Source organism: Heptranchias perlo, chromosome 11 (assembly GCF_035084215.1).
Source record: "Heptranchias perlo isolate sHepPer1 chromosome 11, sHepPer1.hap1, whole genome shotgun sequence".
NCBI classification, from domain to species: Eukaryota; Metazoa; Chordata; class Chondrichthyes; order Hexanchiformes; family Hexanchidae; genus Heptranchias; species Heptranchias perlo.
The window spans coordinates 58,774,637-58,802,275 of NC_090335.1; the positions used below are offsets into that span (position 1 = coordinate 58,774,637).

Sequence of the window (27,639 nt, forward strand, 5' to 3'; positions counted from 1 at the left end):
TCAGATGTGATGCAGGTTTGTCTTCACTCGTTTCTCTCTCTGCCGGCGGTTACAGAACCAGACTCTTACAACTTCTTTCTCCAGGTTTAGACTCTCTGCCAATTGCATGATCTCCTGTGAGGAAGGTTTACTTTGATGTCCAAAGTGTGTCTCCAGAGCTTCTTTAGCCAGCAGGCTAATAGTGCAAAACAAATTCAGCATTAATGCATCCTGAGTTTTCAGTGCTATTAATTAAATTAAACCAATGCCTACATTTAATTTGTACTTAGTAGTTGCCTGTGAGGCATTGGTGTGAAATATTTAGCAGACATTTTAAAATTAATATAGTTCAGAATTATATGAGAAATTACATCAGTTGGAAGGTAAATTGCAAACAGGTATTTCACTGGTTCATCAAGCTACAGTAGTTGTTTAATTTATTTACTGTGGACATTTAGTGTTACATTGGAAAATTGTTAATGTCAGTGAACTTTAATTTACTTCTATGCAACTACTATACCTTTTTTTTACACCATCCTGTTGAACTCTACAGCATTAGTGCTGCCAAGTGTTGCACTGCATTGGAAATTGCTGTCATTCTCCCACAAATGGCAAAAAAGCCTTCTTTCCAATGAATTGCTAAGTATTTTATACTCCTGTCCCACATGTAAAATATAAAATATCACTGTTCACTTGTCAGCAAGAGTTCTAGGAAATAGTACTCGGAGGCTGATGATCGTAACCTTGTGCCCCGAGACCAGTCTATTCTCACTACATGGAAAACATGCACTTCCCTCCCATATGTATGTATAGCCATTGTTGTCATATTCACCTGATTGTAGTTCTTCGCTTTCTTTTTCTTTCATTTGTTCCAAGTCTTTCATTGTTTAAAGCTACAAGGAAATATACAGTTACTAAATACAATTCATGTGCATATGTATGAACTGTTGAATTTTTCTCCAGTTCTTCAATTCTCTTGATGAAAAATATTTGGGTAAACAATAATTCACCTACGTTAGTGATCTATTTTGCTACTAGGAAACTAAATCCCAAAGGCACAGTAGCTATTTTATTACATACTTTATTTTCTGTTTAATGACTGAATATTTTAAAATGTTTATTAATCTTCTGGCTTGAGCACTGGCCTCATTTAATTGGAACGCACTACGTTATTACGTAGTTTTTCTGCTAAGAAAGCTAAACATTTTCAAGGTTTTGGGGGCAAAGGAAGGGAGAATTTTTGTGCAAGGAGGAATGTGAGTGTTGGAATAATTGCTTTTACCTTTGGCTCCCGCTGTTGACATGAAGCACTTCCATGTCAATACAACATAGGACAAATGTGGAATAAATCACTCTAGACTCTAGACCAATGATGTGTATTAACCACCATTATTCTATCCCCCAATGCAAAACAGCACATGTGCTGTATTATTGCAATGCATTTGATTAATCTACCACACCATTTATCAACATGGTCTCTATAACTGGCCTTGCAAAATTAGATTCTGTGTAAGGTTGGGCTCTGATAATAATGAGCTGATACTTCTGTGAGCTTGGTTTGCATTGGCTGACAAATTAAGATACGGACCGGGCCCTTGTATCCACAGTGCTGCACCTTTCCAAGTGCTGCTGCCAAGTGATTTCTGTCAGTGCAAATACTTGCAAATAGGAGTTTCCATTTGGGAGGATGGTGAGTGCCAATGTAAATTGAGGGTGTTGGAAGGGAAAAATGATGATAGGTTGAATTGGGGGAGAAGAGTGTCAGTATGAGCATTGGAGGAGAGTATATTTCTGGATAATTGGGAGTTGGAAAGGGCATAGTGTTTCTGTGAAATGGATCTGGAGGGCGTAGACACCTATGCACTGGGGTGAGGATGTGAGAATGTGACTGTTGAGGTACTTTTTGGGGAAGTGATGACCTAATTAGTCCACTACAAATCCAAATGTCACTTTTTTTTGATTAAGAATCTATCAATTGTGAAGTGTACAAATACTTAAAAAGTAAAAATTCAACATTTTCCAGTGGCGCATACCCCTGTCTTTCATCCCCTGGAAATGTGCCACCAATTTTATGTTTTTAATGTTTGTATTTTCTTCTTCAAGCTTTAATATACTTATGTAACCCCCCCCCCAATATGTGTAGGAATGTTGGTTACACTTACCATTTAAGTTACATGCCCATGTAACTAATTGTTTTCACCTGTCATAAGCTTATAATCAGAGCCATTCTTAAATCATCAGCTTTTTTGGGGACTATGTCAGCTGTTTTAAAGCTGTTAGTCAGCTTTTGCTAGTTTTTCAGTTTGGCATGTATGATTTGGAGAAGTGATATGGAGTGATAACATTCTGCAACAAATCTAATGAATTTCTACTCTGACTGAATATAGTGCAATTTAGCATTAAAGACTCCAGGTGGCAGTGAAAATACTGGCATCCGAGTAAAACACCCATTGTGACATTGTGGCATATGTGGATTAGTTGTAATCATATACTAACTTCTAACATATGATATAGTAGGACTGATGGATTAATGTTAGTATAATTTGCAATTCTGCATACATGCCAGATTTTTATAATATATAGAAAACTAAAATCTGTTGGAAATTGTGTCAAGCAATGCTTAGTTTGAAGAGCATTTTAGTACTTAACTTCAGAACTTTATATAAATATAATATAAAAATGAAACTTTATACATCTAATGAAATAAAATGTGGAACTGAAAATAGAAGTTATTATAGAATATAGCATCATAGAATGACACAGCACAGAAAGGGGCCATTTGGCCCATCGTATATGTGCTGGTTCTTTGAAAGAGCTACCCAATTAGTCACACTCCCCTGCCCTTTTCCCTTCAAGTATTTATCCAATTCCTTTTTGAAAGTTATTATTGAAACTGCTTCCACCACCCTTTCAGGCAGTGCATTCCAGATCAAGACAACTTGCTGGGTAAACATTTTTTTCCTCAAGTTAGCACTGCTTCTTTTGCCAATTACCTTAAACCTGTGTCCTCTGGTTACTGACCCTTCTGCCAATGGAAATAGTTTCTCCTTATTTATTCTATCAAAACCCTTCATGATTTTGAACACCTCTATCAAATCTCCCCTTAACTTTCTCTGCTCCAAGGAGAACAACCCCAGATTCTCCAGTCTCTCCAAGTAACTGAAGTCTTTCATCCCTGGTACCATTCTAGTAAATCTCCTCTGCACCCTCTCCAAGGCCTTGACATCCTTCCTAAAGTGTGGTGCCACAATACTCCAGCTGGTGCCTAACCAGTGATTTATAAAGATTTAGCATAACTTTCTTGCTTTTGTACTCTATACCTCTATTAATAAAGCCCAGGATCCCATATGCCTTTTCCAACAACCTTCTCAACTTGTCCTGCCACCTTCAAAGACTTGTGTATGCTCACCCCCAGGTCTTTTTGTTCCTGCACCTCCTTTAAAATTGTACCATTTAGTTTATATTGCCTCCTCATCCTTCATACCAAAATGAATCACACTTCTTTGCATTAAATTTCACCTGGCATGTGTCTGACCATTTCACCAGTCTGTCTAAGTCCTCCTGAAGTCTGTTACTATCCTTCTCACTGTTTACTACATTTCCGAGTTTCATGCCATCTGCAAACTTTGAAATTATATTGTGTATACCGAAGTCCAGGTCTATAATATAGATCAAAAAGAGCAGTGGTCCCAACACCGACCCCTGGGGAATACCACTGCACACTTCCCTCCAGTCTGGAAAACAACTGTTCACCACTACTCTCTGCTTTCTGTGCCTTAGCCAATTTTGTATCCACACAGCCATTGCCCCTTTAATCCCACGGGCTTCAATTCTGCTAACAAGTCTATTATGTGGTACATTTATCAAACCCCTTTTGAAAGTCCATATACACAACATCAACCGCACTACCCTCATCAACCCACTCTGTTACTTCATCAAAGAATTCAATCAAGTTTTTCAAACATGATTTGCCTTTAACAAATCCCTACTGGCTTTCATTTATTGACCCATATTTTCCAAGTGCCAATTAATTTTGTTCCGGATTATTGTCTCTAAAAGTTTCCCCACCATCAACGTTAGGCTGACTGGCCTGTAATTGCCAGGTTCATCCCTCTCCCCTTTTTTGAACTGGGGTGTCACATTTGCAATCTTCCAGTCCCCTGGCACTACTCCGATATCTAGGGAGGATTGGAAGATTGTGGCCAGAACCTCTGCAATTTCTACCCTTACGTCCCTCAGCAGCCTCGAATGCATCCCATCTGGACAGGGTGACTTCTCTACTTTGAGCAACCTTTTAAATATTTCCTTTTTTATCTATTTTTAAACTTATCCAATTTCTCTACTACCTCCTCCTTTACTGTGACATTGGCAATATCCTCTTAGTGAAGACAGTTGCAAAGTACTCATTTAGTACCTCAGCCATGCCCTCAGCCTCCACAAGAAGATCTTTTTTGTCCTTAATCGGCCCCATCCTTCCTTTGACTACCCTTTTACTATTTATATGTTTATAAAAGACTTTTGGGTTCCCTTTTATGTTACCCGCTAATCTATTATATTCTCTCTTTGCCTTCTTACTTCCTTTTTCAGTTTTCCCCTGTACTTTCTGTATTCAGCTTGGTCCTCTACTGAGTTATGAACCTAATATTTATCATATGCCTCATTTTTCTGTTTCATTTTAATCTCTATGGGCGTCATTTTAGCACCCGCTATCGGGTGCGTTCCTGGCAGGGGGGCTCCGAAAATCGGAGAATCCCGGCGCGGTACCGGAGCCCGCCCCGAACCCCCGCACTTCCGGGTTCCCCGCTGACGCGCCGGCGTGCGCGCGCAGCCCCCGCTGGTGGGAATCCCACTGGCAATTAAAGCCAGCAGGGTTCCACTTGAAAGTATTTATTTAGGTATTTCAGGTCATTAACTGACCTGATTAAGGGATTATGTGGGATTTTAGAGCAAACTGGGACTGTTTCCCATACTGGGGGAAACACTCCCAGGTCAAATGGACGTGTTGCAGCTGTCAGCCTGTGGCAGCTGCAAAGGTCCATTTGACAGGTGGGGTGCGGGGGAGACCCTCACCCATTGCAGGAGGCCACTCTGTCAGTTGGGACAAAGTTTGGCCTCCACCACCCTCCTCCTGACAGTCAAAGTCACCAACTTGCACACTTACCCCGGGGTCCAGAGACATGTACCTACCTTGCGGACCCCCTCAGATGTACATCTTGCGGATGGGGGCCGCCGTAGCTGCAGTCATGACCTCCTCGGAGGGCGAACAGCCTCACCAGCCTCGCCATCCACGCCGTCCACCTCTGACACGTGGAGCTCCACAACAGAGTGCTGTGACACATCCACCTGTACAGCAGGAGGGAGGGCTACCGCAGAGAGAGATGCGTCGCAGAGGGCACTACCCTCGCCACAGGGTCCACAGACCGAGGCTCAGCCTCCTGGACCTCTCTGAGCAGCAGTGCACACGGAGGTTCAGAGTCACTCGACATGTAGTCGTGGACATCTGCAGCCTCTTTCATGCCGAGCTGCTCCTGGCTGGCCCGAGCACCATCTTCTTACCTGTCGCTGTCAAAGTCACCACTGCCCTCAACAACTTCTCCTCCGCATCCTTCCAGGGTGCAACCGGGGACATCGCCGATGTCTCTCAGTCGTCTGCGCAAAAGAGCCCTGCAAATACCCACTCTGCAGTGACACAATGGGTGGCATCAGTTGTGGGTCCTCATAGTGATCCTCAGGAGAGGGCATTATTGCACAAACCAGACAGGATTCGTGAAGACATGGCAGTAGTGGTGCCAATATAATATGTAATGTGAGTTGGTCAGGAATTCAATATAAGTAACACCCATTACAAACCCTCAAACACCCTTGTGCATCCCCTTCATGCTCACGACACGTTTGCCTTATGCTGCCTACTGCACATATGTGATGCATACCCTGTGGCTGCAGCACAGGTAGTGGCAGGTTGAGTCAGGCTGGCCGTGAAAGAGATGCACGAGAGGGTGAGTATGAGAGAGAGCCATGAGATTGTATGAGGATTGGGTTGAGCGGTAGTGGCGGGATGAGTACTGGCGAGGTGAGTAGGTGTAGGTAAGATGAGGATGAGGTTTGAGTGGGTATGAGGGGTGATGTGACAGAGTTGTGTTGGCAGTGCTGAAGGAGATGTGGGGTGGGGGCAGTGATGTGGCAGACGGAGTGCAGGGGAAAGACTACGTGTACTCACTTTGGCTGACCTACTGAGGTCATTGGAGCGCCTCCTGCACTGTATGCAGGTGGGCGATATGTTGGTTGCGCTGGTGACCTCCTCTACCACCTCGAACCAGGCCTTCCTGGTGGCAGAGGCAGGCCGCTTCCTCCCGCACGCCGGGAGGAAGATCTCTGTCCTCCCCCTCATCCTCACCCCATGTATTGATACCTGGAGTGAGGCATCATTAAACTGGGAGCAGCCCTCCCCATTTCCTCTTTGAAAGCCTCCCATTGCTTATTTACTGTTTTACCTGACAATTTTTGATTCCAATCCACAACTCACTGAAATTAGCCCTCCTCCAGTTAAGTATTTTCACATTTGATTTTTCCTCCTCCTTTTCCATAATTATTCTAAACCTAACAATATTGTGATCACTGTTTCTCAAATGCACCCTCACTGAAACATACTCCACGTGCCCTACTTCATTTCCCAGAACTAGATCCAGCACCGCTTCCTTCCTCATTAGGCTGGAAACATACTGATGAAGAAAGTTCTCTTGTACACATTTCAGGAATTCCTCCCCCTCTTTGCCCTTTACACTTATTTTCCAAGTCTATATTGGGATAATTGAAGTCTCCCATTATCACTACTCTAAAGTTCCTGCATTTTTCTGCAATTTGCCTGAAAATTTGTTCCTCTATCTCCTTCCCACTATTTAGTGGCCTATAGTATACACCCAGCAGTGTATAGCCCCTCTGTTGTTCCATAATTCTAACCAAATAGATTCTGTCTTTGAACCCTCAAGTACATCATCCCTTTCTAGTGCTGTAACAGTATCTTTGATCAATACTGCCACACCGTCCTTTTTTTCCTTCCCTATCTTTCTTGAATACATTGTAGCCAGGAATATTAAGTGCCCATTCCTCTCCTTGTTTGAGCCAAGTCTCTGTTATTGCTACTATATCATAATCCCATTTGGCTACTTGTCCCTGCAGCTCACCAACCTTATTTACCACACTCCATGCATTTATGCACATGCTCTTCAAACCCACCTTAGTCTGCCTTGCATTTCCCTCCTGTCTGATCCCTTTTTTCTGAACTCTTAATTCTAATTATACAATAATTTACAAAAGTTATAAACACCATAGACCCAGGAGAATATCAATGCCTATAACTGTTTTAAAGTGAAAAGATTTTCTGCTAAGTTTTACAGAAGTTAGTCATTCACATTTCTAGTACCTGTATAATAGAGATTCCTTGTTAATCAATGTTGGATGGAACATCATGATGGTAAAGATTGGTAGGTACATACCTCCTGCTTGTTCTGCTTCATCTAACCATTTGGAAAGGATTGACTTAAGCTTACAAGCATTTTTAAAACTGAGCTGTAAATTTTCAAAGCGGCAAATAGTTGTTTGACTAAATTCTGAGCCATGCACGGCAGCAAGAGCCTCTCCAACATTTGTCTGAGTATAACCTGTAGTGAGAGATGGAGAGAAAGGGTGAAGTGTTCTAAGATGGTTTTGCTAATAAAAGGCAATACAGTTTAATCTGAATAAATCTTGGTGCTCCTTTTGTAACTGAGAAGCTTGTTAAATTGTGCTTGAATTTGATTAGTCTTGCAAGCAACAGTAACTGGTTAATTTCTAATTCACTCAGAAGATATCCATTTAGTTAAGCAAATAGCATTGTTGCCTTCTGATTACACAGGTAAGGATATTGTTGACTTTGCATTCACTACTGGCTCATTCATTTACAAATAGGCAAGCAGATGTAACAATCACAGAAAAATAAGTTGTGCATTTCACACCTGAATTTTAGAGCTTTCAGTTGAGTGAAAGTGACAAGTACACTACAAATCACACTAAAATATAAGTCTCATCTACTGCTTATTATGATCCAGACAAGGTAGCGGAGAAAAGTATATAGTTACTGATCGGATTGTTACCTATGCGTGAACAGTGCAGAGCTCATTTTTGGTTTGTTATAGCAATGACTAGCTACAATAAGACTAGAGCCTATGCAATTAAATAATTGGGACTTCATGTCCAAAGAGCTTTTTGAAAATATCTACAAGACAGATTCTTCACCGTGTTTATTACTTCTAGAATTTCACAGACCACAGCACTCCCAGGGTCTTAAACCAAGTCACTTTTTAGTGAAGTTTGACCCTTTTCTTTAAGGCGCTCAGTGCTATCATATACTGTTTGGAATTATGGGATGTGTCAAAGTTCATAATATAATACGAACATAAGAAAACATGAAATCTCTATTGTGGATTCTACCCCAACTTGCTGGAAAATTCGGCTACACTTGTATATAAAGGGTATTCAAGCAGAACCGCAGACCTAGCCCTATGCTTATTTCCCCCTAGTAAGGCTCTAGCGGCATCTTGATCAAAAACTATAGGAAATAATGCTTATCAGAGTCCATAAATAACCACAGAACTTACAATCCATTCTTAACAGAATGATATCCAGCTACTTTTTAACCCATTATTTGTAATATATTTCTAATCTTTTATTTAAAATAGTTGACAAGTAGCAGATGAATAGCAAACTAATGATACATAGCTAAGCCCATTATTTACCTAACTTTATTCTTCTTAATTTAAATTGATTTGCGAACATTTCCAACTCTTTGATTTCTGGAGAATCCATACCAACTGGCTCCTCAATAGTTTTATTCTTTTTTCGGAACTCCTGTTTGAAGTCGATGACTATGGATTCTTCGCTTAGGACTGACTGATGAATGGGGGCAAATCCATGTCCCAAGGTACACGAAGAGGTGCTTAGCGTGTGATCAGGTAGTTTGTACAGACATGGAGCAAGCCCACCTATGCACATGGAGGCAATACTGCAGACTGTTAAAAGCACACTTTATGTAAAGATATATTTACATGGAAACCAGGTAGTGCATGCGGTGACCCGTAGAGTATGACATTCATATAGGTAGTGCTAAGTTACCTAAGCTCAGGGCATATACAAGAATATTTTAGGTATCAGACATATGGGTAAGCGGCTGCATGTTTTCCATGGAGTGCATGTTTTGGTCGGAATCCCTGAAGTTCTGCAATGTTCGGGGATTTATTCATTTGGCTAGAAGTCTCAAACTTTATGTAAAACATCTCCATAAAAATCATCACATTTCCCAATTCAGTGACTCCATGGAAAAACTGCAGTCAAATAAAATATGTAAATATTCTACTTGTGGTCTGGACAGAAAATTATCCGGATCAGTTTCTGAAGGGTTCATAAAAATCCACAATTGAAGCCAGCCAGTGCTTATTCTAACACATTCTACCGTTTTAAGAAAAACAATTATTTAATTTTAGTTCCTACTGCCATGTTCCATTTATGTAATAAGATAGGCAAATAACCTGCTCTCAGGTTGTATCTGATGCTACTCATCTTGAACAGATCACGAAATGGTCCCCATATGGCTCTGACTTTGTTGCCCCACGGGTGGGAAATATGCTTCGCTTCTGTATGATACTTCTTAACAGGCTGTGGCTGTCTGAGATTATGTTGGAAACTGCAGGGAGAACTCCATGTTTTGCTGCTAGAATTAATTACAATAATTTAATTTACTGTTACCACTTTTGTATGATCTGTGCATGTGACATTTTTTTCTCCCTGTAACACACCTACTCTGAGGCATCAATGATGTAGATAAAAGTACTTTTAAAAAAAAAACATGGTGGGTGCTCAAATTCTTCAAACGGACCAATGCTAATAAAATAGACTTCCTTGCTTATCTAATTACTTGTTCGTGAACGGTTTCAACACGCTATTTCAGAGCGAGGCAAAATATAACATCAAAACAGCACTGTAAAATAATGCTTTAATAATGAGGGGCAGCTGCACTTTCTGAAAATGGTATGAAAATATCTCCACAGATTCTAGTTGTGTATATATATATATATAATACTGAATCTATCTATATATTACGCAGGATGACGAACTGAAGGGTGTTTCAAGGAGGATGTATAACAGCTCAGAGTTGAGATGACATTGATAAACTGACCACTTTTACATCATCTCAACCCCTACTAGTGTCATGGACAACTCACCAGCCTGTGAGTAATCTTTTTTCACATATTACTAAGAAATAGAAACATGGAGGGAATTGCAATAATAACAGAATAAAAGAAAAATGTAACCGCCTCACCTGCCATCACCCCATAAGCGGATTGCTGGGTCCCATAATGACAAGTTGGCATGGAGTAGTGAAGTCCCGCCGGTGTGTTGGCCAGAGACCCCGGGGAGAGGTGCATAAAGGAACATTTGGGCGTTGACATTGGTTGGATCGAAGATAAAACAGATGGGACTAGTAATAAAAAGCATAAAGAATGCAAAACTGAATTAATTTGGTAATATTCACAAATGAATTACTAGAGCCTAGAAATTATTACCTGCAATGTTATTGTACAAACGCATAATCTGTTCATATAATTCCTCTCTCCACTATTTAGCTTTACTTCTCACTAAAATAATAGAAAGAACAATTTGATATGAGCACATTACCTTTTGTACAATAACTTCGTTGGGAGTAATTTCCAGTCTTATATTATTTGAGTATTTTGCTAAACAGTTGTTTCAAAATTAATGGATCTACTACATTTGATCAATAAACAAAACTATTACTGAAAGTGAAAACGTCATTTGTATATAATTCCAGATGAATAATTATGACTAATGTGGCAAATGAATAATTGAAAGTGGTTTTGTATTTGTGATCACATTCCCCTAAAAAAAAATCATAGTTCGGAATACTTAGTGACATTCTACAGTTTATCTATTTGAAATGGTTTTATGTATTTTCTACTTTGACTTTTTTAAAGAGAAAAATGATTCTAACCTGCATTATTCATTTTGAAAACACAACTAACACAATTTAGAGAACAAAATATTTTTTAAAAAACATGTACACCGAATTTGTAAACATTTGTCACCCAACAAAAGTTAAATAAAGGAAAACATCTAAATGGTGGAGACATATTGAAAATGCTAAATATTAGAATTTGTGGACTTTTTTTGCTTGCAGCATGATTCATATTTACAGAAAACAGTTCTTTCTCAGCTAATAATTTTTGTTGCTCTATCCGCACGTGTTAACAGCAACTAAAATTAAACCATTAAAGTCTGAGTTTTTACTTCTATATATTTCCTGCCACTGAAATCAGCTGACCTCCTTTCTATGGTCTGTAAAATTAATTGTGATATAATGATACTTGATAGGGGAAGATTTCCTCTGTTCACTGCGTGTAACAAAATAGTAAATCCATTAAGAATGGTTTACAATTTTGTTAGATGTTATACAGAGGAAATCTTCCCCGATGTGTGCAAAAAAGCACAACAAAGTTCTAAGTAACCTAAGGTTCTTCCAATATTTTGTTTACCAACAACTTACTCCGAGACACAAGTGAAACAGTTCTAATGATCTAATATATTATTTTTACAAAATATATTTCACAAAGAACAAAGTAGCTAATGAAACTAATTAGAGTGCAGCTGACAAAGGCAGCCTCATTTTGCAAACAAATCTTAACGATGGCTTGATATTCTGGATTAGTCTAAACTATATGAAACACCAATAACATTGCCTTCTGTATGTGAAGTTTAATCAGAGTTGATCGTAAATTGTACTATATTTAATGATCTTGACTTCTTGTGTTATTTATGCAAAAATGACAACTAGAATAAACTTTAGCAATAGCTGCAGAACAATCCTTGTGTTTATATCACTTGATGGCCTCACCCCTCCCTATCTCTGTAACCTTCTCCAGTGCTGTAACTTCCTCCAAATTTTCCATTCCTCTGACTCTGGCCTCTTGTTGCACCCTTTCGCCCTACCATTGATGGCTGTGCCTTCTGTGCCTATTCCTCTTTCCGTGTCTAAGACCCTTATTAAAACCCAACTCTTTGACCAAGCTTTTGGTTACCTCTGCTAATACCTCTTTGGCCCAGTGTCCATTTTTTATATTATGCCTCTGTGAAGTGCTTAGGGATTTTTTTTATGTTAAAGGTACTATATAAATGCAAGCTGTGTGATTTTAATAAATCTTGCTAAACGGAGGGTTTTCACACTCCTGTGGTGGCTCAAATCTGATGACCCTGTGACTGGAACAACTTTCCCCTCCACGTCTATATGAAAATTTGGAGGAAGTTATAGCACTAGAGGAGGTTACAGAGATAGGGAGGGGTGAGGCCATGAAGTGTTATAAACACAAGGGTTGTTCTGCAGATATTGCTAAAGTTTACTCTAGTTGTCATTTTTACATAAATAACACAAGTCAAGCTCATTAAATATAATACAATTTACGATCAACTCTGATTAAACCTCACATACAGAAGTTAATGTGTATATTTGGGAACAGCGTTAAGACAGACCTTCAGGTCTTGGTCACACCTGAGTTGTGAGACCTTCCTCCCACTTGAAGTATCCTCTTTGCAGCTGAAATTATTTTTTAAAAGTGTAATTGGCACAATAAACATCTGTTTTAAAGAAGCAGAAACATTATTGTGTTTGCCCGTTACCTGTTGAAACCACGCTGGTTCCCTGGTTGGAGGCTGGGAGGCAATCGACAGCGTTTGGATGGTGCATTATCAGAGGCAGAGAAGAGGTCTCAGAACTAAAAGCTGTAAAATAATCCACATTTGAAATCATTTGATACGTCATTCCCCCGCATTAATTTAATAATAATAATGAAAACAACACTTTCGTTTAGCTGATCTGTCACTTTTTACCTTCCTTCCCATTTGCTGAGATCAGAATATTCCTATGACCGTGGCCAGCAGCACATCTACATATACAAGTGTAAGCGGCGGCTGTGTTGCACACGCTGGTCGCGTGCTAGTATTTATAAGCTAATTTCACCCCTTCATTCATTTTAATGTCCTTTCCCAGGGATATTACTGTCCAACCCCTGAGCCTGCTTCCAGCATCTAATCAGGAGGGAGAAGATACCCGAAACCCTGGTTGTAATTAAATCAAGAAAGAGACACCTGGGAATCTGGGAACTGGCGTATGGTTTAGACAGCGGATAGAAACGGAAACCGTTATTAAATAAACTTTTGGGGTTGTTTTCTCAATACATTTTATCCGATTCATGAACGTTTTAACGAAAATCTTCAGATTAAATTTCTAATGTCTCATTATTATTTAAGAAACAGTTTCATTAGTAAAGAATGACTATCTTTTTGGTCCAAGTTAAAACGCAGATTTTTCAAAACAGGTTCATAGCAAAAAAAACCTACTTGTTGAGGTTTGCTCCTTATCTTGCCCTCCCCAACCAACCTTTTAAACTAATCCATTGCAAGCATTCTGCAAATGCTAGATCTGGTAATTAATACTATTATTTGTGAATGTACTGCCTTCTGATTTTGTACACAGGAGTTTATTGTTTTATAACAGTTTATGGATCCCTTTAAAATAAAATTTTGGAATAGATCAAACAATTTTACTTGTAAAAAGTGAATGGTATTATTTTAATATATTAACAACTTTTAATTTTCTGAAATTTCGTGATTTGTCTCTCGCTCTCGTTCTTAAAGATTGCAGTTATACTGCAGCTACCGCTCTCGGAGCAGGATGGAGTGCGATGTGCAGTGGCCAGATTTGAGGTCTACTGCACTTTGCAGCAGGTCGCACTGAAGTCGGCAGCAAAAGAGCTGAGCTCACGCCAGTTTGGATGCACGCTTCACTTCCCAATAGCTAACTTTTGATGTTAGGAGAGCGCAAATAGGAGCCTACTTTCTCTCATAACATTAAAATAACTTCATAATATTTTTGAAAGTTCCTAGAGAGGGGTGTCACACCACTTGGCTTGAATGTGTTTAATAGGTTGGAATCCGATTTCCTGGTTAAACTGACACTTTTGTGTTGATGAGATGCTGAAGATGGCTTTGCATAGGTGCAAAAGTGGCAGAATAACTGTTCCCTAAATTAATGCAGCCCAGAATTCAAGCTGTATTTCCCAGAATGATGTAGTGATCTAGAAATGTTTTGTAATTTGCGGCACTACAATGGCTTTGCACCAGTTTATCTGAGGAAATTTGCAATGCATGAATTTCATTGAACATTTGTTCTGCTTCTCAGTTACATCTGCTGAAACCCCACTTAGTTCATTAACATAGCCCCACCCCATGCAACAAAACCAGAGAATGCGAGTTTCCTGAATTTACGCCAGTCCTGAAGGGGCATAAATTTACACCCACAAATTTAGGCGCAGCAAGTCCCCACCTAACCTAAAATAACTGAAGAGATTTAGCCTTGGAAAAGGCACCAGATTTTATTTCTGAAGTTTGATAGCGACTTTCTTAATGTTTTTAAATATTTTTCTTACTGGGACCTGCAATGCATTTTCTATTATTATTTGAATGCTTTATTATGGCATCAGAATCTGTTACATTAAAATGCAAAAAGCTTCGACAATCACATTTTCTTAATCATGCAGCTGTGCTTAATGTACTTAAATGATGGCTTCAAACTAATTCAGGAGGTCTTAAAGAAGGATGATGATGGTGATAGAGGTGTTTAAGATAACGACATTATATAATTCCAAGTTTTGTTGTTGCTCCTCTAATGCTATGACAATTGCATCTAAGCAATGCAACCTGCTCTTTCATATGAAATATGACCTTAGATGCACCTGCCCCTTAATGGTACCTTTCTATGTCCAAATATTTGTGGTGTAGTTTCTAAGACACACTTTATCATCAGATTCCACCAGTGTTAGAAGACTTATCAAAATAAAACTTTTGCTTGAGCTTTTGTTGTTTTCTACACTCAACAATCCCTGAATAACCAGTCTTCAATATATCTTCCATAATAGATAGATTAGCTTTCATTCTCCTTCCCTTGTGTAGTTGCACAGGTGAGAACCCACTCTTTAATGGGATGCTACAGTAAGGTAAGTGACTCTTATACAAGTGAATCCCAATATCCTACAGTTTCTTCATGAGCCCTTTCAACAATAGGTAATTTAGCTTTGAAGTTGTGTGAATGAAATGCCATTCATTGGCAATTGCAAATTCATTTTCACTATGTATTTTATTAGGTATTCTATGTCTAGGGAAAATAGCTTTCATGCAACTTATCACCATTTTTATCAGGCTGCTGTGTATTGAGCACAACTGTGGGTAGAAAAGAAAGACTTGCATTTATTTAGGGTCTTTCACGACCTCAGGATGTCCCAAAGCACTTTACAACCAATGAAGTACTTCTGAAGTGTAGTCACTGTTGTAATGTAGGAAATGTGTCAGCCTATTTGTGCACAGCAACGTCCCACAAATAGCAATGTGATAATGACCAGATCATCTGTTTTTTAGTGATGTTGGTTGAGGGATAAATATTGGCCAGGACACCAGGGAGAACTCACCTGCTCTTCTTTGAATATTGCCATGGGATCTTTTACATCCACCTGAGAGGGCAGATAGGGCCTCAGTTTAATGTCTTATCCAAGAGACAGCACAGCACTCCCTCAGTACTGCACTGAAGTGTCAGCCTGAATTATATGTTCAAGTCTCTGGAATGGGACCTGAACCCACAACCTTCTGACTTAGAGGCAAGAGTGCTACAAACTGAGCCACAGCTGAGTAGTTACATTGAGTTACAGCGAAACCACAGCACTGAAACAGGCCATTTGGCCCAACTGGTCTATGCTGGCGTTTATGCTCCACATGAGCCTCCTCTCTCCCTACTTCATCTAACCCTATCAGGATACCCTCCTATTCCTTAGTCCCTCATGTGCATCTATGCTATTTGCCTCAACTACTCCTTGTGGTAGCGCGTTCCACATTCTTACCACTCTTTGGGTAAAGACGTTTCTCCTGAATTCCCTATTGGATTTATTAGTGACTATTTTATATTTATGACCTCTAGTTTTGGACTCCCGTGCAAGTGGAAACATTTTCTCCACATCTACCCTATCGTTATCTTAAACACCTCTATCAGATCACCACTCAGTTTTCTCTTTTCTAGAGAAAAGAGTTCCAGCCTGTTCAGCCATTCCTGATAAGGATATCCTCTCAGTTCTGGTATCATTCTTGTGAATCATTTTTGCACCCTCTCCAACGGCTTTATATCCTTTCTATTATACGGAGACCAGAACAGTGCATGATACTACAAGTGTGGTCCAACCAAAGTTCTATACAAGTTTAACATAACTTCTTTGGTTTTCAATTCTATCCCTCTAGAAATGAATCTTAGTGCTTGATCTGCTTTTTTTAATGGCCTTATTAACCTGCATCGCTGCTTTTAGTGATTTGTTAATCTGAACTCCAAGCTCTTTTTGCTCCTTTATCCCGTTTAGACTCTTATTATCCAAGCAGTATGTGGCCTCCTTATTCTTCCTACCAAAATGCACCATCTCAATCTTATCTGTATTGAAATTCATTTGCCAATTACGTGCCCATTCTGCAAGTTTATTAATGTCTTCTTGCATTTTGGCGCATTCTTCCCTTGTATTAACTACACCCAATTTAGTGTTGTCCGCAAATTTTGAAATTGTACTTTCGATTCCCGAGTCCAAATCGCTGATGTAAATTGTGAAAAACAGTGATCCCAGCACCGATCCCTGTGGAACATCGCTTCCCACCTTTTGCCTATCTGTGTAGCTACTCTTAATCCCTACTCTATGTTTTCTGTTTTGTAGCCAGTTTACTATCCATTCTGCTACCTGACTCCTGACTCCACATGCTCTGACCTTAGTCATTAGTCTACAATGAGGTACCTTTATCAAAGGCCTTTTGAAAATCCAAATACATCACATCTACTGCATTACACTTGTCTACTCTTTCTGTTACTTCTTCAAAGAATTCAATAAGTTTGTGAAGCATGACTTTCCCTTCTGAAATCTGTGCTGACTATTCTTTATTATATTTTTGATTTCTAAATGTTTTTCCATTACATCTTTGAATAAAAATTCATTTATCTTTCCTACCACCGATGTTAAACTAACAGGTCTATAGTTCCCTGGACTTGTTGTTTCTCCCCTTTTAAATATAGTAATAACATTAGCTGTCCGCCATTCCTCTGGCACTATTCCCTTTTCCAGTGAACTTTTCTATATATGTAATAGTGCCTCTGCTATCTGGTCCCTAGCTTCTTTTAATATTTGTGGATGCAATCCATCCAGACCAGGGGTCTTATCCTCCATAAGTTTGATTAGTTCATCAATTATCTCCCCCCTTTCTACCTTAAATGTTTTAATAATGAACTATAGCTATAAAGTAGTGCCAATTTAACAAAACTGGTCCAGTTGCTGTGATAATGACTGAGGTTTCAGAGGTTCTGCTTGTTGGTTTGATCTATATTTTAAGCAAGATGAAAAATTTGCTACCACATGAACAATGTCCTGATTTATTTTGGTTATTGCATGACCTCCTTTGCCTTTTTCATACATTTCTCTGTGCCCACAGTCCTTCATGAATCTTTCGCAACATTTCTTTATGCTTTTTGGTATAACAATCTTACTACTTTTGTATACTAATTCATCTAACACTTTTAACTCCTCTCCACAGTTCCAGTATTGTTGAATTTCTGGAGAGCAAACTTGTTTTACTGTGGCCATCCCTTCATTATTGTTATCCTTAAAATGGAAAAATATCAAGGCATTAAACCAGATCTTGCTCTAAATCAGAACTGGCATTTTTATCTAAATGAAGCCGGTCAGTCCCTCCCGCCATACTTTTATTGTAAAGTTCTACAAACATAAAATTCCCATCTTCATTCGATAAAACAGACCAATAATAGTGAATTGAAAGCAAATTAAAATGTGATCAGTATCCTGACAATTTTCTTGTAACATTCTGTAGATTCGAGCCGATAAAGTCTTTAGGTGGATTTTGTAGTATAATGCTAAGTCATAAAATCACATTTTGCTAGGTTAATTTTTCTCATCCTCAGGCCATTAATTTTCCCAATCAATTTTATATTTAAAACTTGCAACTAATGAGTGGCCCTTTGTTAGCAGACTGGTGTCCTTTTGTGCCATCCTGATTATAAGCAGATTTGAATTAAATTAAAATTATATCTTAAATATAAGAATAAGCAATGAGAATTAATTACAAAATAAGAAAAGACTAACTCTATTTATGCTAATCAACTCAGGTACATGTATGAAGATTTTTAAAGTATGAAAATGGGAAGCTGAGAAGGTACCAGCTCACAACAAAGAAAGTGGCATAAAAACCTAAGAGCAGCAACAAATGTCATCCAGGGAACAGACCTTAGAGTGTTTGGTCAGGCCGTGGGAAACCATCTTTCATTTAGAGGTATTCTCCTCAACGTAGATAAGAGGGATTCATTGCAATATTTACCAATGCTAGAAAGAAGAAAGAACTTGCATTTATATAGCACCTTTTATGACCTCAGGACATCCTAAAGTGCTTTACACCTAATTAAGTACTTTTTGAAGTGTAGCCACTGTTGCAATGTAGGGAAATACAGCAGCCAATTTGTAGGAGCTTGCTGCTCCTACAAACAGGATCATCTGTTTCAGTAATGTTGGTTGAGGGATAAATTATACTGGAAGAACTCCCCTATCTTCTTCAAATGGTGCCATGGGATTTTTTATGGCTATCTGAGAGGGTAGACGAGACCTTGGTTTAACTTCTCATCTGAAAGATGGATGAAGTATCTACACTGAAGTGTTACTCTAGATTTTGTGCTCAAGTCTCTGGAGTGGGACTTGTAACTACAACAGTTTGACTCAGAGGCAAGAGTGTTACCCACTGAGCCAAGATGACACATGACATCATTTTGTCTGTTCCATCAGAATCACAAAGTTCGCAGGACAAACAATTTAACTCCAAATATGTCAGAGGCCAGATAAATTTGTGGAATTTTTCAACCATATGTATAGGGATATAAGTATATTTCAAATTATTTAGCAATGTCATGGGGCATAGATATCACAGCAAATCATCTAGTCAAGTGTTATATACACGTACAAATTCATTGTCCACCCATGATATTGCCCTTCAGACCTCATTTGAGTTAGCTGGAAGTTATCTTAGGTGAATGCTGGGGTTAGACAGGACAACATTGGAATAGTCAAGTCTGGAGGTGACAAAGTCATGGAGAAGGATTTCAGTGACAAATGGGCTAAAGTTGAGGCAGAGACAGTTGATGTTATGGAGGTGAAGGTAGGTAGTCTTTGTGATGGAGAGGATAAGGGATCAGACGCTCAGCTCGGGGTCGAATAAGACACTGAGGTTGCAAACAGTCTGGTTCAGCCTGAGGTAGTGGCTGAGGAGGTGGAGTCATTGGTTAGGGTACAGAGATTGCAGTGGAGATGAAGATGATGTCTTCATTCTCCTCAATGTTTAGCTGTGGTTGACATTGCCAAGGGGCAGTATTTAGATGAGGAACAGAAGGGGGGCAAAGTCCTTGGGGGACTCCAGAGGTAACAGTACAAGTGCTGGAAAAGAAGCTGTTGCTGGATATACAATATTATGGTGTGGCCATGATTGGATAGGTAAGATTGGAACCAAATGAGGGCAGTCCCAGTAAGCTGGACAATGGATGGACAGGTGTTGGAGAAGGATGACCTGTGTCCAAGAGTGCAAAAAGATCAAGGAGAATGAGAAGGTATAATGCACCATGATTACAGTCACAGCGAATGTCATTTGTGACTTTGGTTAGGACCGTTTTGGTGCTGTGCAAGGGACATTATCCACAAGTCTTCACATTAAAAAATTGTCATTTGTATGAGGAGGTTTGGGAAATTCAGGCTGCTTTTCCATTTTTGTTCACCAACTTTGTGTGTGTTTATTATTTAAAATTTTTTTTTGATGCCATCTTGAAGAATATTTCCATGTTACAGTCGCTTTATGGTGTGAGTTAAATGTGACATGCGAAGCCATTGTTTCTGATTTTTTTCATATAGTATTTCCATTTATCAAACTTTATTCAAGTATTTCTCCGTTGGTACACTTTTATTTTTGGTTTAATTGACTTTAAGTGGAAATTCGACGAATGGAGAGCGGTCGCAGAAGTGTAAAGCCTGTCCATCTAACATGGCTGGTCATGTAGTGGTAGAAAGTAACCCAAACAACGTATTAACACCGTGCTGTACAGGAACAACAGGAAAACAAACTGGACTAGGCCTTTTTGGGCCCAAAGCCATTATATAGCTCCTGGGTTCAGCCATTCTGCCATTAAATCTACATTAGTATGAATGATTAATACTAAATAACCTGCCAGTGATTGAAAAGATTTGCAAACAGTATCAGCCGCCACTGCCCAAATACAAGAAGAACTGTCACAAGTACCAATGTATTCATACAGTTTTACATCACTTGGCCAATGTTCCGTTACACAAATCCGGTTTTAATTAAGTGTGGAATCGTGTCTGCGGCTCAGTTTTGTCCTTGATGTTGACATCTGTAGAAATACACGCCAAGAGAAGATTAAGAGATTTTGATAGGAGACAATTTCCCATGGCCAAGAACAAATGGCGTTGCGTTGGGTGGCGTGCAGTAAGTTTATTAAAGAGCGACGGCCGCTGCCTCGCTCGCCGTCGATTGAATTAAAGATAAGAAAAACCCAAAATAACGATATTAGCGCTTCACAAAGCAGTTTAAACTAAATTAGAAAATAACGCCTATTCCATTAAACAAGAATACACTGCTGCAGATCATGTCTCTCTCAGCACCTGTCCGCAGGATGGGAGAGGAGAAGGCAAACATCTCAATCGAGGATTTAAACCAGCAGGTAAGAGATTGATTCCCACAAGTATCAAAAAACAATTTCAACACTGTTTTAAAGGGGCCATTCAAAGTTTTCTTAAAGGGACAGTACAATCTTTTCTTGGTTCTTATTAACAGTTGATAAATTTGTCGCAGTTTTATGCATTTCTTTTTCTTTGGATGGACTTTCTTTTAAAAGTTTATCCCTCATCGACTGACTTGTTACCCGAATTCGTAGAATCATAGAATCTTACAGCACAGGAGGCCATTCGGCCCACCGTTCCTCTGCCGGCTCTTTGAAAGCCTTTATAATCCCAATTCCCTGTCCTGTTTATTTTTTTTTGCATTGGTATACGGTATGAAATATTTTATTGAGTACAAAGAAAGCAGAGAATGCCAGTGTAGCACGTGTACAATGAGAGAGATCTGTATTGCAATTGGAAGTGTAAACAACGTTAGCTGTACACTATTAGCTATTTTAAATACTTCAAGACTGGAAATTATCAACGATTCTAATTGAGTTTCTCCTTGTCTTCGCACTAACTCGGCTACATTGTAAAGAAAGATTTAAATGGGACCTATAAATTTATTAGAAATTCACGTTTTCTAACGAGTATTGGAGTTTGTGGGCCGTTCACATTGCAAAATAAAACAAATCTTGCATTTATATAACGCCTTTTCATCAAAACACCACGTACAATGGGTTACTTTGAAGAGCGTTGACTTGTTATGCAATACGGCAAGTCTGTTTTTTATGTGTGTCAATATGTATTTGAAGTGCAGGTTTGTTTTCCAAATTTGGATTCTCTACAAAATTTTAATCATGTTTCTTAAAAATGTAAAATTTGGTGTTCTACAAAATTCGTCCCCCAATAAGTAAACTTCAATTTTAGTATTTGACGCGTCTTATTTTTTTGCACAGTGACGTCAGAGCATGAGTCTCAATAATCGTAATGAAATTAATTTTAGCGCTGTAAACTGAGAAATATTGGAGCAAGAATTCAACCAACACATGAAACATATTCCAATTCTTATATTCCTTTGTGTTATTTTCCCTTAAGATTTGATATTTAGAAAACTAAATGATTACAGAATACATATGCAAAGGTTATATTTTAAACAAAGCAAGGAAATGGGATTATAAAGGATAGTGAAATGGAATTATAGTAGATGGCTCCCATTGAAGAATTAGCATTGGCATAGGCAGGGTGACAGAATGGCCTCCTGTGCTATAATTTCCATGATTCTATAGGTTAACAACACTATAAGGCACAAGTTACGTTCTTTGAATTCTGAATTCCTGTTCTGAAAGATTGTTGCACTTCTCTTGAATTGCCTTAGATTTCAAAGAAGGGCAGGTGATAGAACAAAGCCAAAGTGGCTGACTGGCCATGTATGAAAAACAAATCACACTTAAGCAAAAATACTTTTACAGGCTAAAAGAAAACAACTCACAAGAGAACAGGGATAGTTATTGAGCTGAGCTAAGGGCAACATAAGCTTCTATTAGAGCTGTCAAAGATTAAATGGAGAAGAAGCTGGTGGATAACTGTGATAGTAATAGTATTTTTTTTTAGCTGTGCAGAGTCAGAGAGTCATAAAATATGGTCATTAAAGGATTTCTCAGTGCAGATTCAGATGAATTGCCAGGGCATAGCAGAGGTTTTAAATGGGTACTTTGCACCAGTCTTCACTCTAGTAGACTATGTTCAGTTACCATTAATTCAGTGCACAGTTGGCACTAAAGTTGTGTCAAAGTGGATGCAGGTATAACCCTGGAAAGAATAAGTGGTCTCAAATCAGATTGAGCAGCTGGTCCTGATGCCATTCACCCAAGGGTGCTCAAAAAGATGGGAGCTGTGCTAAGTGAGTCCCTTGCATATTTATTATATTTAATAGCTCATTGAATTGGAGGGAGGCTAATGTTGTAACAATATTCAAAAAGGGAAACAAGTCAGACCTAGGAAATTATAGACCCATTAGCTTGACTTTGGTTATAGGCAAGTTGCTAGAAGGGATCATTAGGGATACTCAGTATGGGGACATTAGAGACTCTCAATATGGCTTCTTGAAAAGGAGGCCCCGTGTATCCAACCTGGTTGAATTTTTTGATGAGGTTACCAGGTTGGTGGATGAAGGTAACATAGTATCCTTGGATTTTACAAAAAGCTTTTGACAAGTTGCCACACAATAGGCTAATTTATAAGGTAGAGTCCTGTGTGATTGGAGGGCAGATCCTGGGGTGGATATGGGAATTGGTTGCATTCTCATAAGCAAGGGGGTGTTGTTAATGATAGTGATCCTGCGTGGTGACCAGGTACTGGCAGAATCCTGCAGTGGTCGGTTTTAGGACCATTATTCTTCACCATCTATGTTAATGATCTGGATGAAAGCATTGGAAAAATTGTCAACAAGTTTGCAGATGACACAAAGATGTGTGCTGGTGTTAGAACCTTGGATAAGAACAAAGACTACAATCAAATCTAAATGCAATGGAGGAATGTACCCACCTCTGGCAGGTGACATTTAATGTAGATTAAATGTAGTGTTATGCACATGGGTAGGGCTAATACCAAGCATGTATATACCATGCTTCAAACTAAAGATTATTAATCAGGAAATAGACCTAGGCGTTATAGTGCATGAGTCTAAAAAGTTTCAAGATCAGTGTCACGACACTATAGTAAAGTCCTGTAGAATATTGGGATGTATTGTTAGGATGATCCAGCTTAAAACAAAAAGCACTATAATATCTTTGGTTAGACCTCATCTAGAATATTGTGTCCAGTTTTGGTCCCCTCATATGGTGGGTGATCTAGAGACCATGGAAGAGTTTCAGAGGAGAGTCACTAGATTAATACCTTGTTTAAAAGCCTTTCGTTACCATGATAGACTTAGAGAGCTGGGTCTTTTTACTCTAGAAAATCGTAGACTTTTTGGCGATTTGAATGAGGTCTTTAAAATAATGAAGGGAGTAGACTGTGTCCATGTGGATTGGCTATTTGAATTAGATATGTTTGGCAGAAACAGAGGACATGCATGGAGATTAGATGTCAGGAGGTTTTTCTTTTCACAGAGGGTCATTGACCTCTGGAACAAATTGCCTGCCCATGCAGTGATTGAGGATTTGCTGCAGCATTCAACAGAGTGAGTTCCTGGCTGAGGCTGATATCACTGTAAACAAGAAGTGTTGGGTGATATTCCTCACGGTCACTGCGGTCTCCTGGAACTAGGGATCAGAGAGTAAATTTCTAGGATTCTCTTTTCCCCTGAAACGGCATAGAGTTTTAAAAAAATCTGTTTTATTTTGCCTCCCTCAGGAGATTACATGGCCGCTGGTGAGTGTTTTTAGAACCCCTCACTCACCTGATGAAGGAGGTAAGCTCCGAAAGCTTGTGATTTTCAAATAAAACTGTTGGACTATAACCTGGTGTTGTAAGATTCCTTACATTTGTCCACCCCAGTCCATCACCGGCATCTCCACATTATGAGGGAGAAAGGAATAGAAGGATATGCTGATGGGGTTAGATGAAGAGGGTGGGAGAAGGCTCCGGCATAGACCAGTTGGGGCAAATGGCCTGTTTCTGAGCTGTAGATTCAATGTAATTCCTAGCCAGAAGAGCTGTGCAGAGCTGGCCATATAAATTGTAAATGTTTTGAGAGCTCAGGAGGGAGTGTCCACTTTCTTAAATCATCCAAGTAACCTCTGCTTAAATTTGGAAATCACTTTACCGAGACAATAAAATGGCAACTGTACGCTTCTAAAGCGAACCAACGGGCTGAGGGAAGCAGAGAACATAAAATATCTCTTTGAAAACGATCTTCATATTTTATGTTCTCTAAGTACATATCTGCTAATGTACATGGAATAAAAGTAACACGAGAAATGTTATAGATTCAATTCTTTTGTACTGAGTAGGTCCAGAAATAATTGTATCTTGAAAGCAAAATTGAGATAAATTACAGATTCGGAATTGATGCACAATTCATATATAATATTTAATATGAGGTCGCGAATAATATAATAAACTTAATGTTCAACTAATGTACTATTAACTTATTTCGCTGAACACATTTCTGGCAATTCACAAAAATATATGAATGTGTTTTGAAATGGAAGTTGAAGAATTGTCCGAGTGCAGAGTTGGCTGGCAGTGAAAAGCTCAGGAGTACAAGGGACTTCCAGCTACCAGTGCAACTAACAAGAATGTGGAGTAATTGAATCAAGAATGAAAAATACAAAGTCCTCATTCTGCATGTCAGTTGTAGATCGGTCAGTGTGCGAAGTGAGTGACCAAGTAGGGAATCCATCAGTGAAACAATACGGTTGAAATACTAACTTAAAATTCACAGTTTATCCTTTTACTTTCTTTTAATACTTTTATCCCACTTTATCCCGAGAAAATTAATAATATCGTAAAATGCAGTGCACCGTTTTAATTGTCAGTGATTATTATTTATTAGGGAAGGCTGACCAGCTCACAGTTGTTGTATTTGGTCCAGGGCGGTTTAAACTCCAATTACTTTAAAACAAGATATTAAATCGCGCACTTTTTGTCATACTACATGAAAATCTTTCGGAAGCTGAATTATAACGTGTTAAAGGACAAAAGCAACAGGTTGCACTGCGCTCATAATGGAGATCACCCATGGCAACATATCTGTAGCCTTTCGCCGTATTTAAGGACAGATTTCTTTACGTTATTCTCAAATGAAGAGTTTTATTAATTTAATCTAGGTTCTCATTAGCACCTGAAAAAAAATCTACTTCCAAAGGTGAATCCATTCTTCATGTTCGCTTCGACCCCTTACATCTAGTTATATTCGCTCATTAATATGAGTATAACTCATGAAAAACACCGTCTGTTCAGCGGGATCTGCAGGTTTGGATTTCATTGCATAACACGACCTGGAGCAATGACGGTAATTTCATCAACATATTCAATATCCAACCCGCGTACAACCACAGGTCATACTGCAGGTTGAATTTTATTTACACCGTTTCATTCTGAACGCCACAAATCTCAGACTCATATGTAACAAAAAGAAACGAAATTCTGTATTCCACAGATCATCTTCAGCCATTTCCGCCACCTCCAACATGATCCCACCACCAAACACATCTTCCCTTCAGTATTCTGAAGGGGCCGTTCCCTCGGTGACACTCTAGTCCATTCTTCCATCACCCCGAACACCTGCTCCCCTTCCCCTGGCACCTTCCCATGGGAGCGCAATAGATGCAACACCTGCCCATTCACCTCCTCCTATACCCCAAACATTTCGGTTTGAGGTAGAGAATTACTTGTACTTCTTTCAATTTATCTCCTCTACATCGAGGAGACCAAATGTAGATTAGTTGATTGCTTTGCTGAACACCTTTGTTCTGTCTACAAGCGTGACCCTGAGCTCCCTGTCGCTTGCCACTTTAATTCCATATCCCACTATGTCCTAGGTCTTCTACACTGTTCCAGTGAGGCTCAATGTAAGCACCTCACCTCTCTCCTGGCCTGAATATTGACGTCAACGGCTTCAAGCCTTAACTGCAACTTTCTCACTGTAGGTGCTGATAAATTTGAGCGGGTGCACCAGCATTTCTGGGGATGGAGGAGGAAGTGGGTGGGTACTTGGGGGTGGGGATCCCTCATTGGTACACCGCTGGTGGGGTGGTCTGCACTGCTGGAGATTTTTAAAAAATCATTCTAGGGATGTGGGTGTTGCTGGCAAGACCAACATTTATTGTCTGTCCTTAGGCCTGAGAAGGTACAACTGAGTGGCTTACTAGGCCACTTCACGAGGGCAGTTAAGAGTCAACCATTAGAGCTCTATGGAGGCCAGACTGGGTAGGGGCAGCAGGTTTCCTTCTCTGAATGATATTAGTGAACCAGTTGGGTTTTTGTAACAATCTGACAGCTTCATGATCACTTTTACTGATGCTGGTCTTTTTTATTATTTCTAGATTTTTAAACTGAATTCAAATTCTCAAACTGCCAATTGGGGGATTTTGAACTTACATTCTTCAGGATTAAGTCCTTTAGATTACTAGTCCAGTAACACCACCATTACACTACCACACCCCAGTTGGCAGCTGTCAGTTAACCATCTCTTGGTCTCCACCCAATCACTTGATAAGTTCATATTTGTCTTTTCTTGTATATATGTTTTTCCCCCTGTCATTTCCCTCAATTTGTTCCTTCTTATACACTGTTCATCTGTAATATTTTCTGGTTCTGATCAAGGCCAATTGCCTGAATCATTAACTTTGTTTCCCTCCACTGATGTCGGGCCTGACTTGCTGAGTGTTTCCAGCATTTTCTGTTTTTGTCTCAGACTTAAATGACTCATATTCAGCAATGACCGCACTGTGCTGTGATGCCCTCCCCACTCCATACAGCTAGGATTCTGTTTTGCTGTTATTATGTGGGCAATGTTAAGAGAGGAACCATTATTAAATGTACAGATCTTGTTAAATGCCAGTTAAATTAGATTATCTTTGTATTGCACTACCGATCTGAGATTGGCAGTTGCAGTGTTTAAAGTGCAGATAATAAGAATCCTGTTATAATTGCAGGCTGCAAATTGCACTCTGCTCGCTAGAAGAAAGCTCTGCAGGCATGCAGTATGCACAGTGCTCTTCTCCCTGGCTAGGACATTTTTCATGACCGAGAATGGGGGAAGAGTCCTCGCTTTCTGGATGCGTGAAGGGTACGTTCACATTGTGGGAAGCAATTTGGGTTTGGAATACATGCTACACTAGGGGTTCAAGTCCAGATTCAGGGAATGGTC

General features: G+C 39.3%; 1 protein-coding gene across 1 annotated transcript; it reads right to left on the bottom strand.

The window, feature by feature from the left end:
* On the bottom strand, positions 1 to 15,182 carry pou1f1 (POU class 1 homeobox 1). Its single transcript, XM_067992363.1, has 8 exons — positions 15,154 to 15,182; positions 12,910 to 12,968; positions 12,700 to 12,801; positions 10,331 to 10,489; positions 8,751 to 8,996; positions 7,473 to 7,637; positions 812 to 872; positions 1 to 175 (listed from the first exon to the last, which is right to left on the bottom strand). The coding sequence occupies exons 1-8, from the start codon at positions 15,180 to 15,182 to the stop codon at positions 1 to 3; spliced, it is 996 nt and encodes a 331-aa protein (XP_067848464.1).
* Between the last annotated feature and the right edge of the window lie 12,457 nt (positions 15,183 to 27,639).

What these genes read in the sequence shown, in the direction of transcription:
- pou1f1 (XM_067992363.1), bottom strand. Translation starts at nt 15,182, where the DNA reads ATGAATGGCATTTCATTCACACAACTTCA. An exon ending in CTCAGCAAATGGGAAGGAAG is followed by an intron (nt 12,802 to 12,909) that starts GTAAAAAGTGAC and finishes ATTATTTTACAG; the next exon opens with CTTTTAGTTCTGAGACCTCT. An exon ending in CGCTTATGGGGTGATGGCAG is followed by an intron (nt 8,997 to 10,330) that starts GTGAGGCGGTTA and finishes CCATGTGCATAG; the next exon opens with GTGGGCTTGCTCCATGTCTG.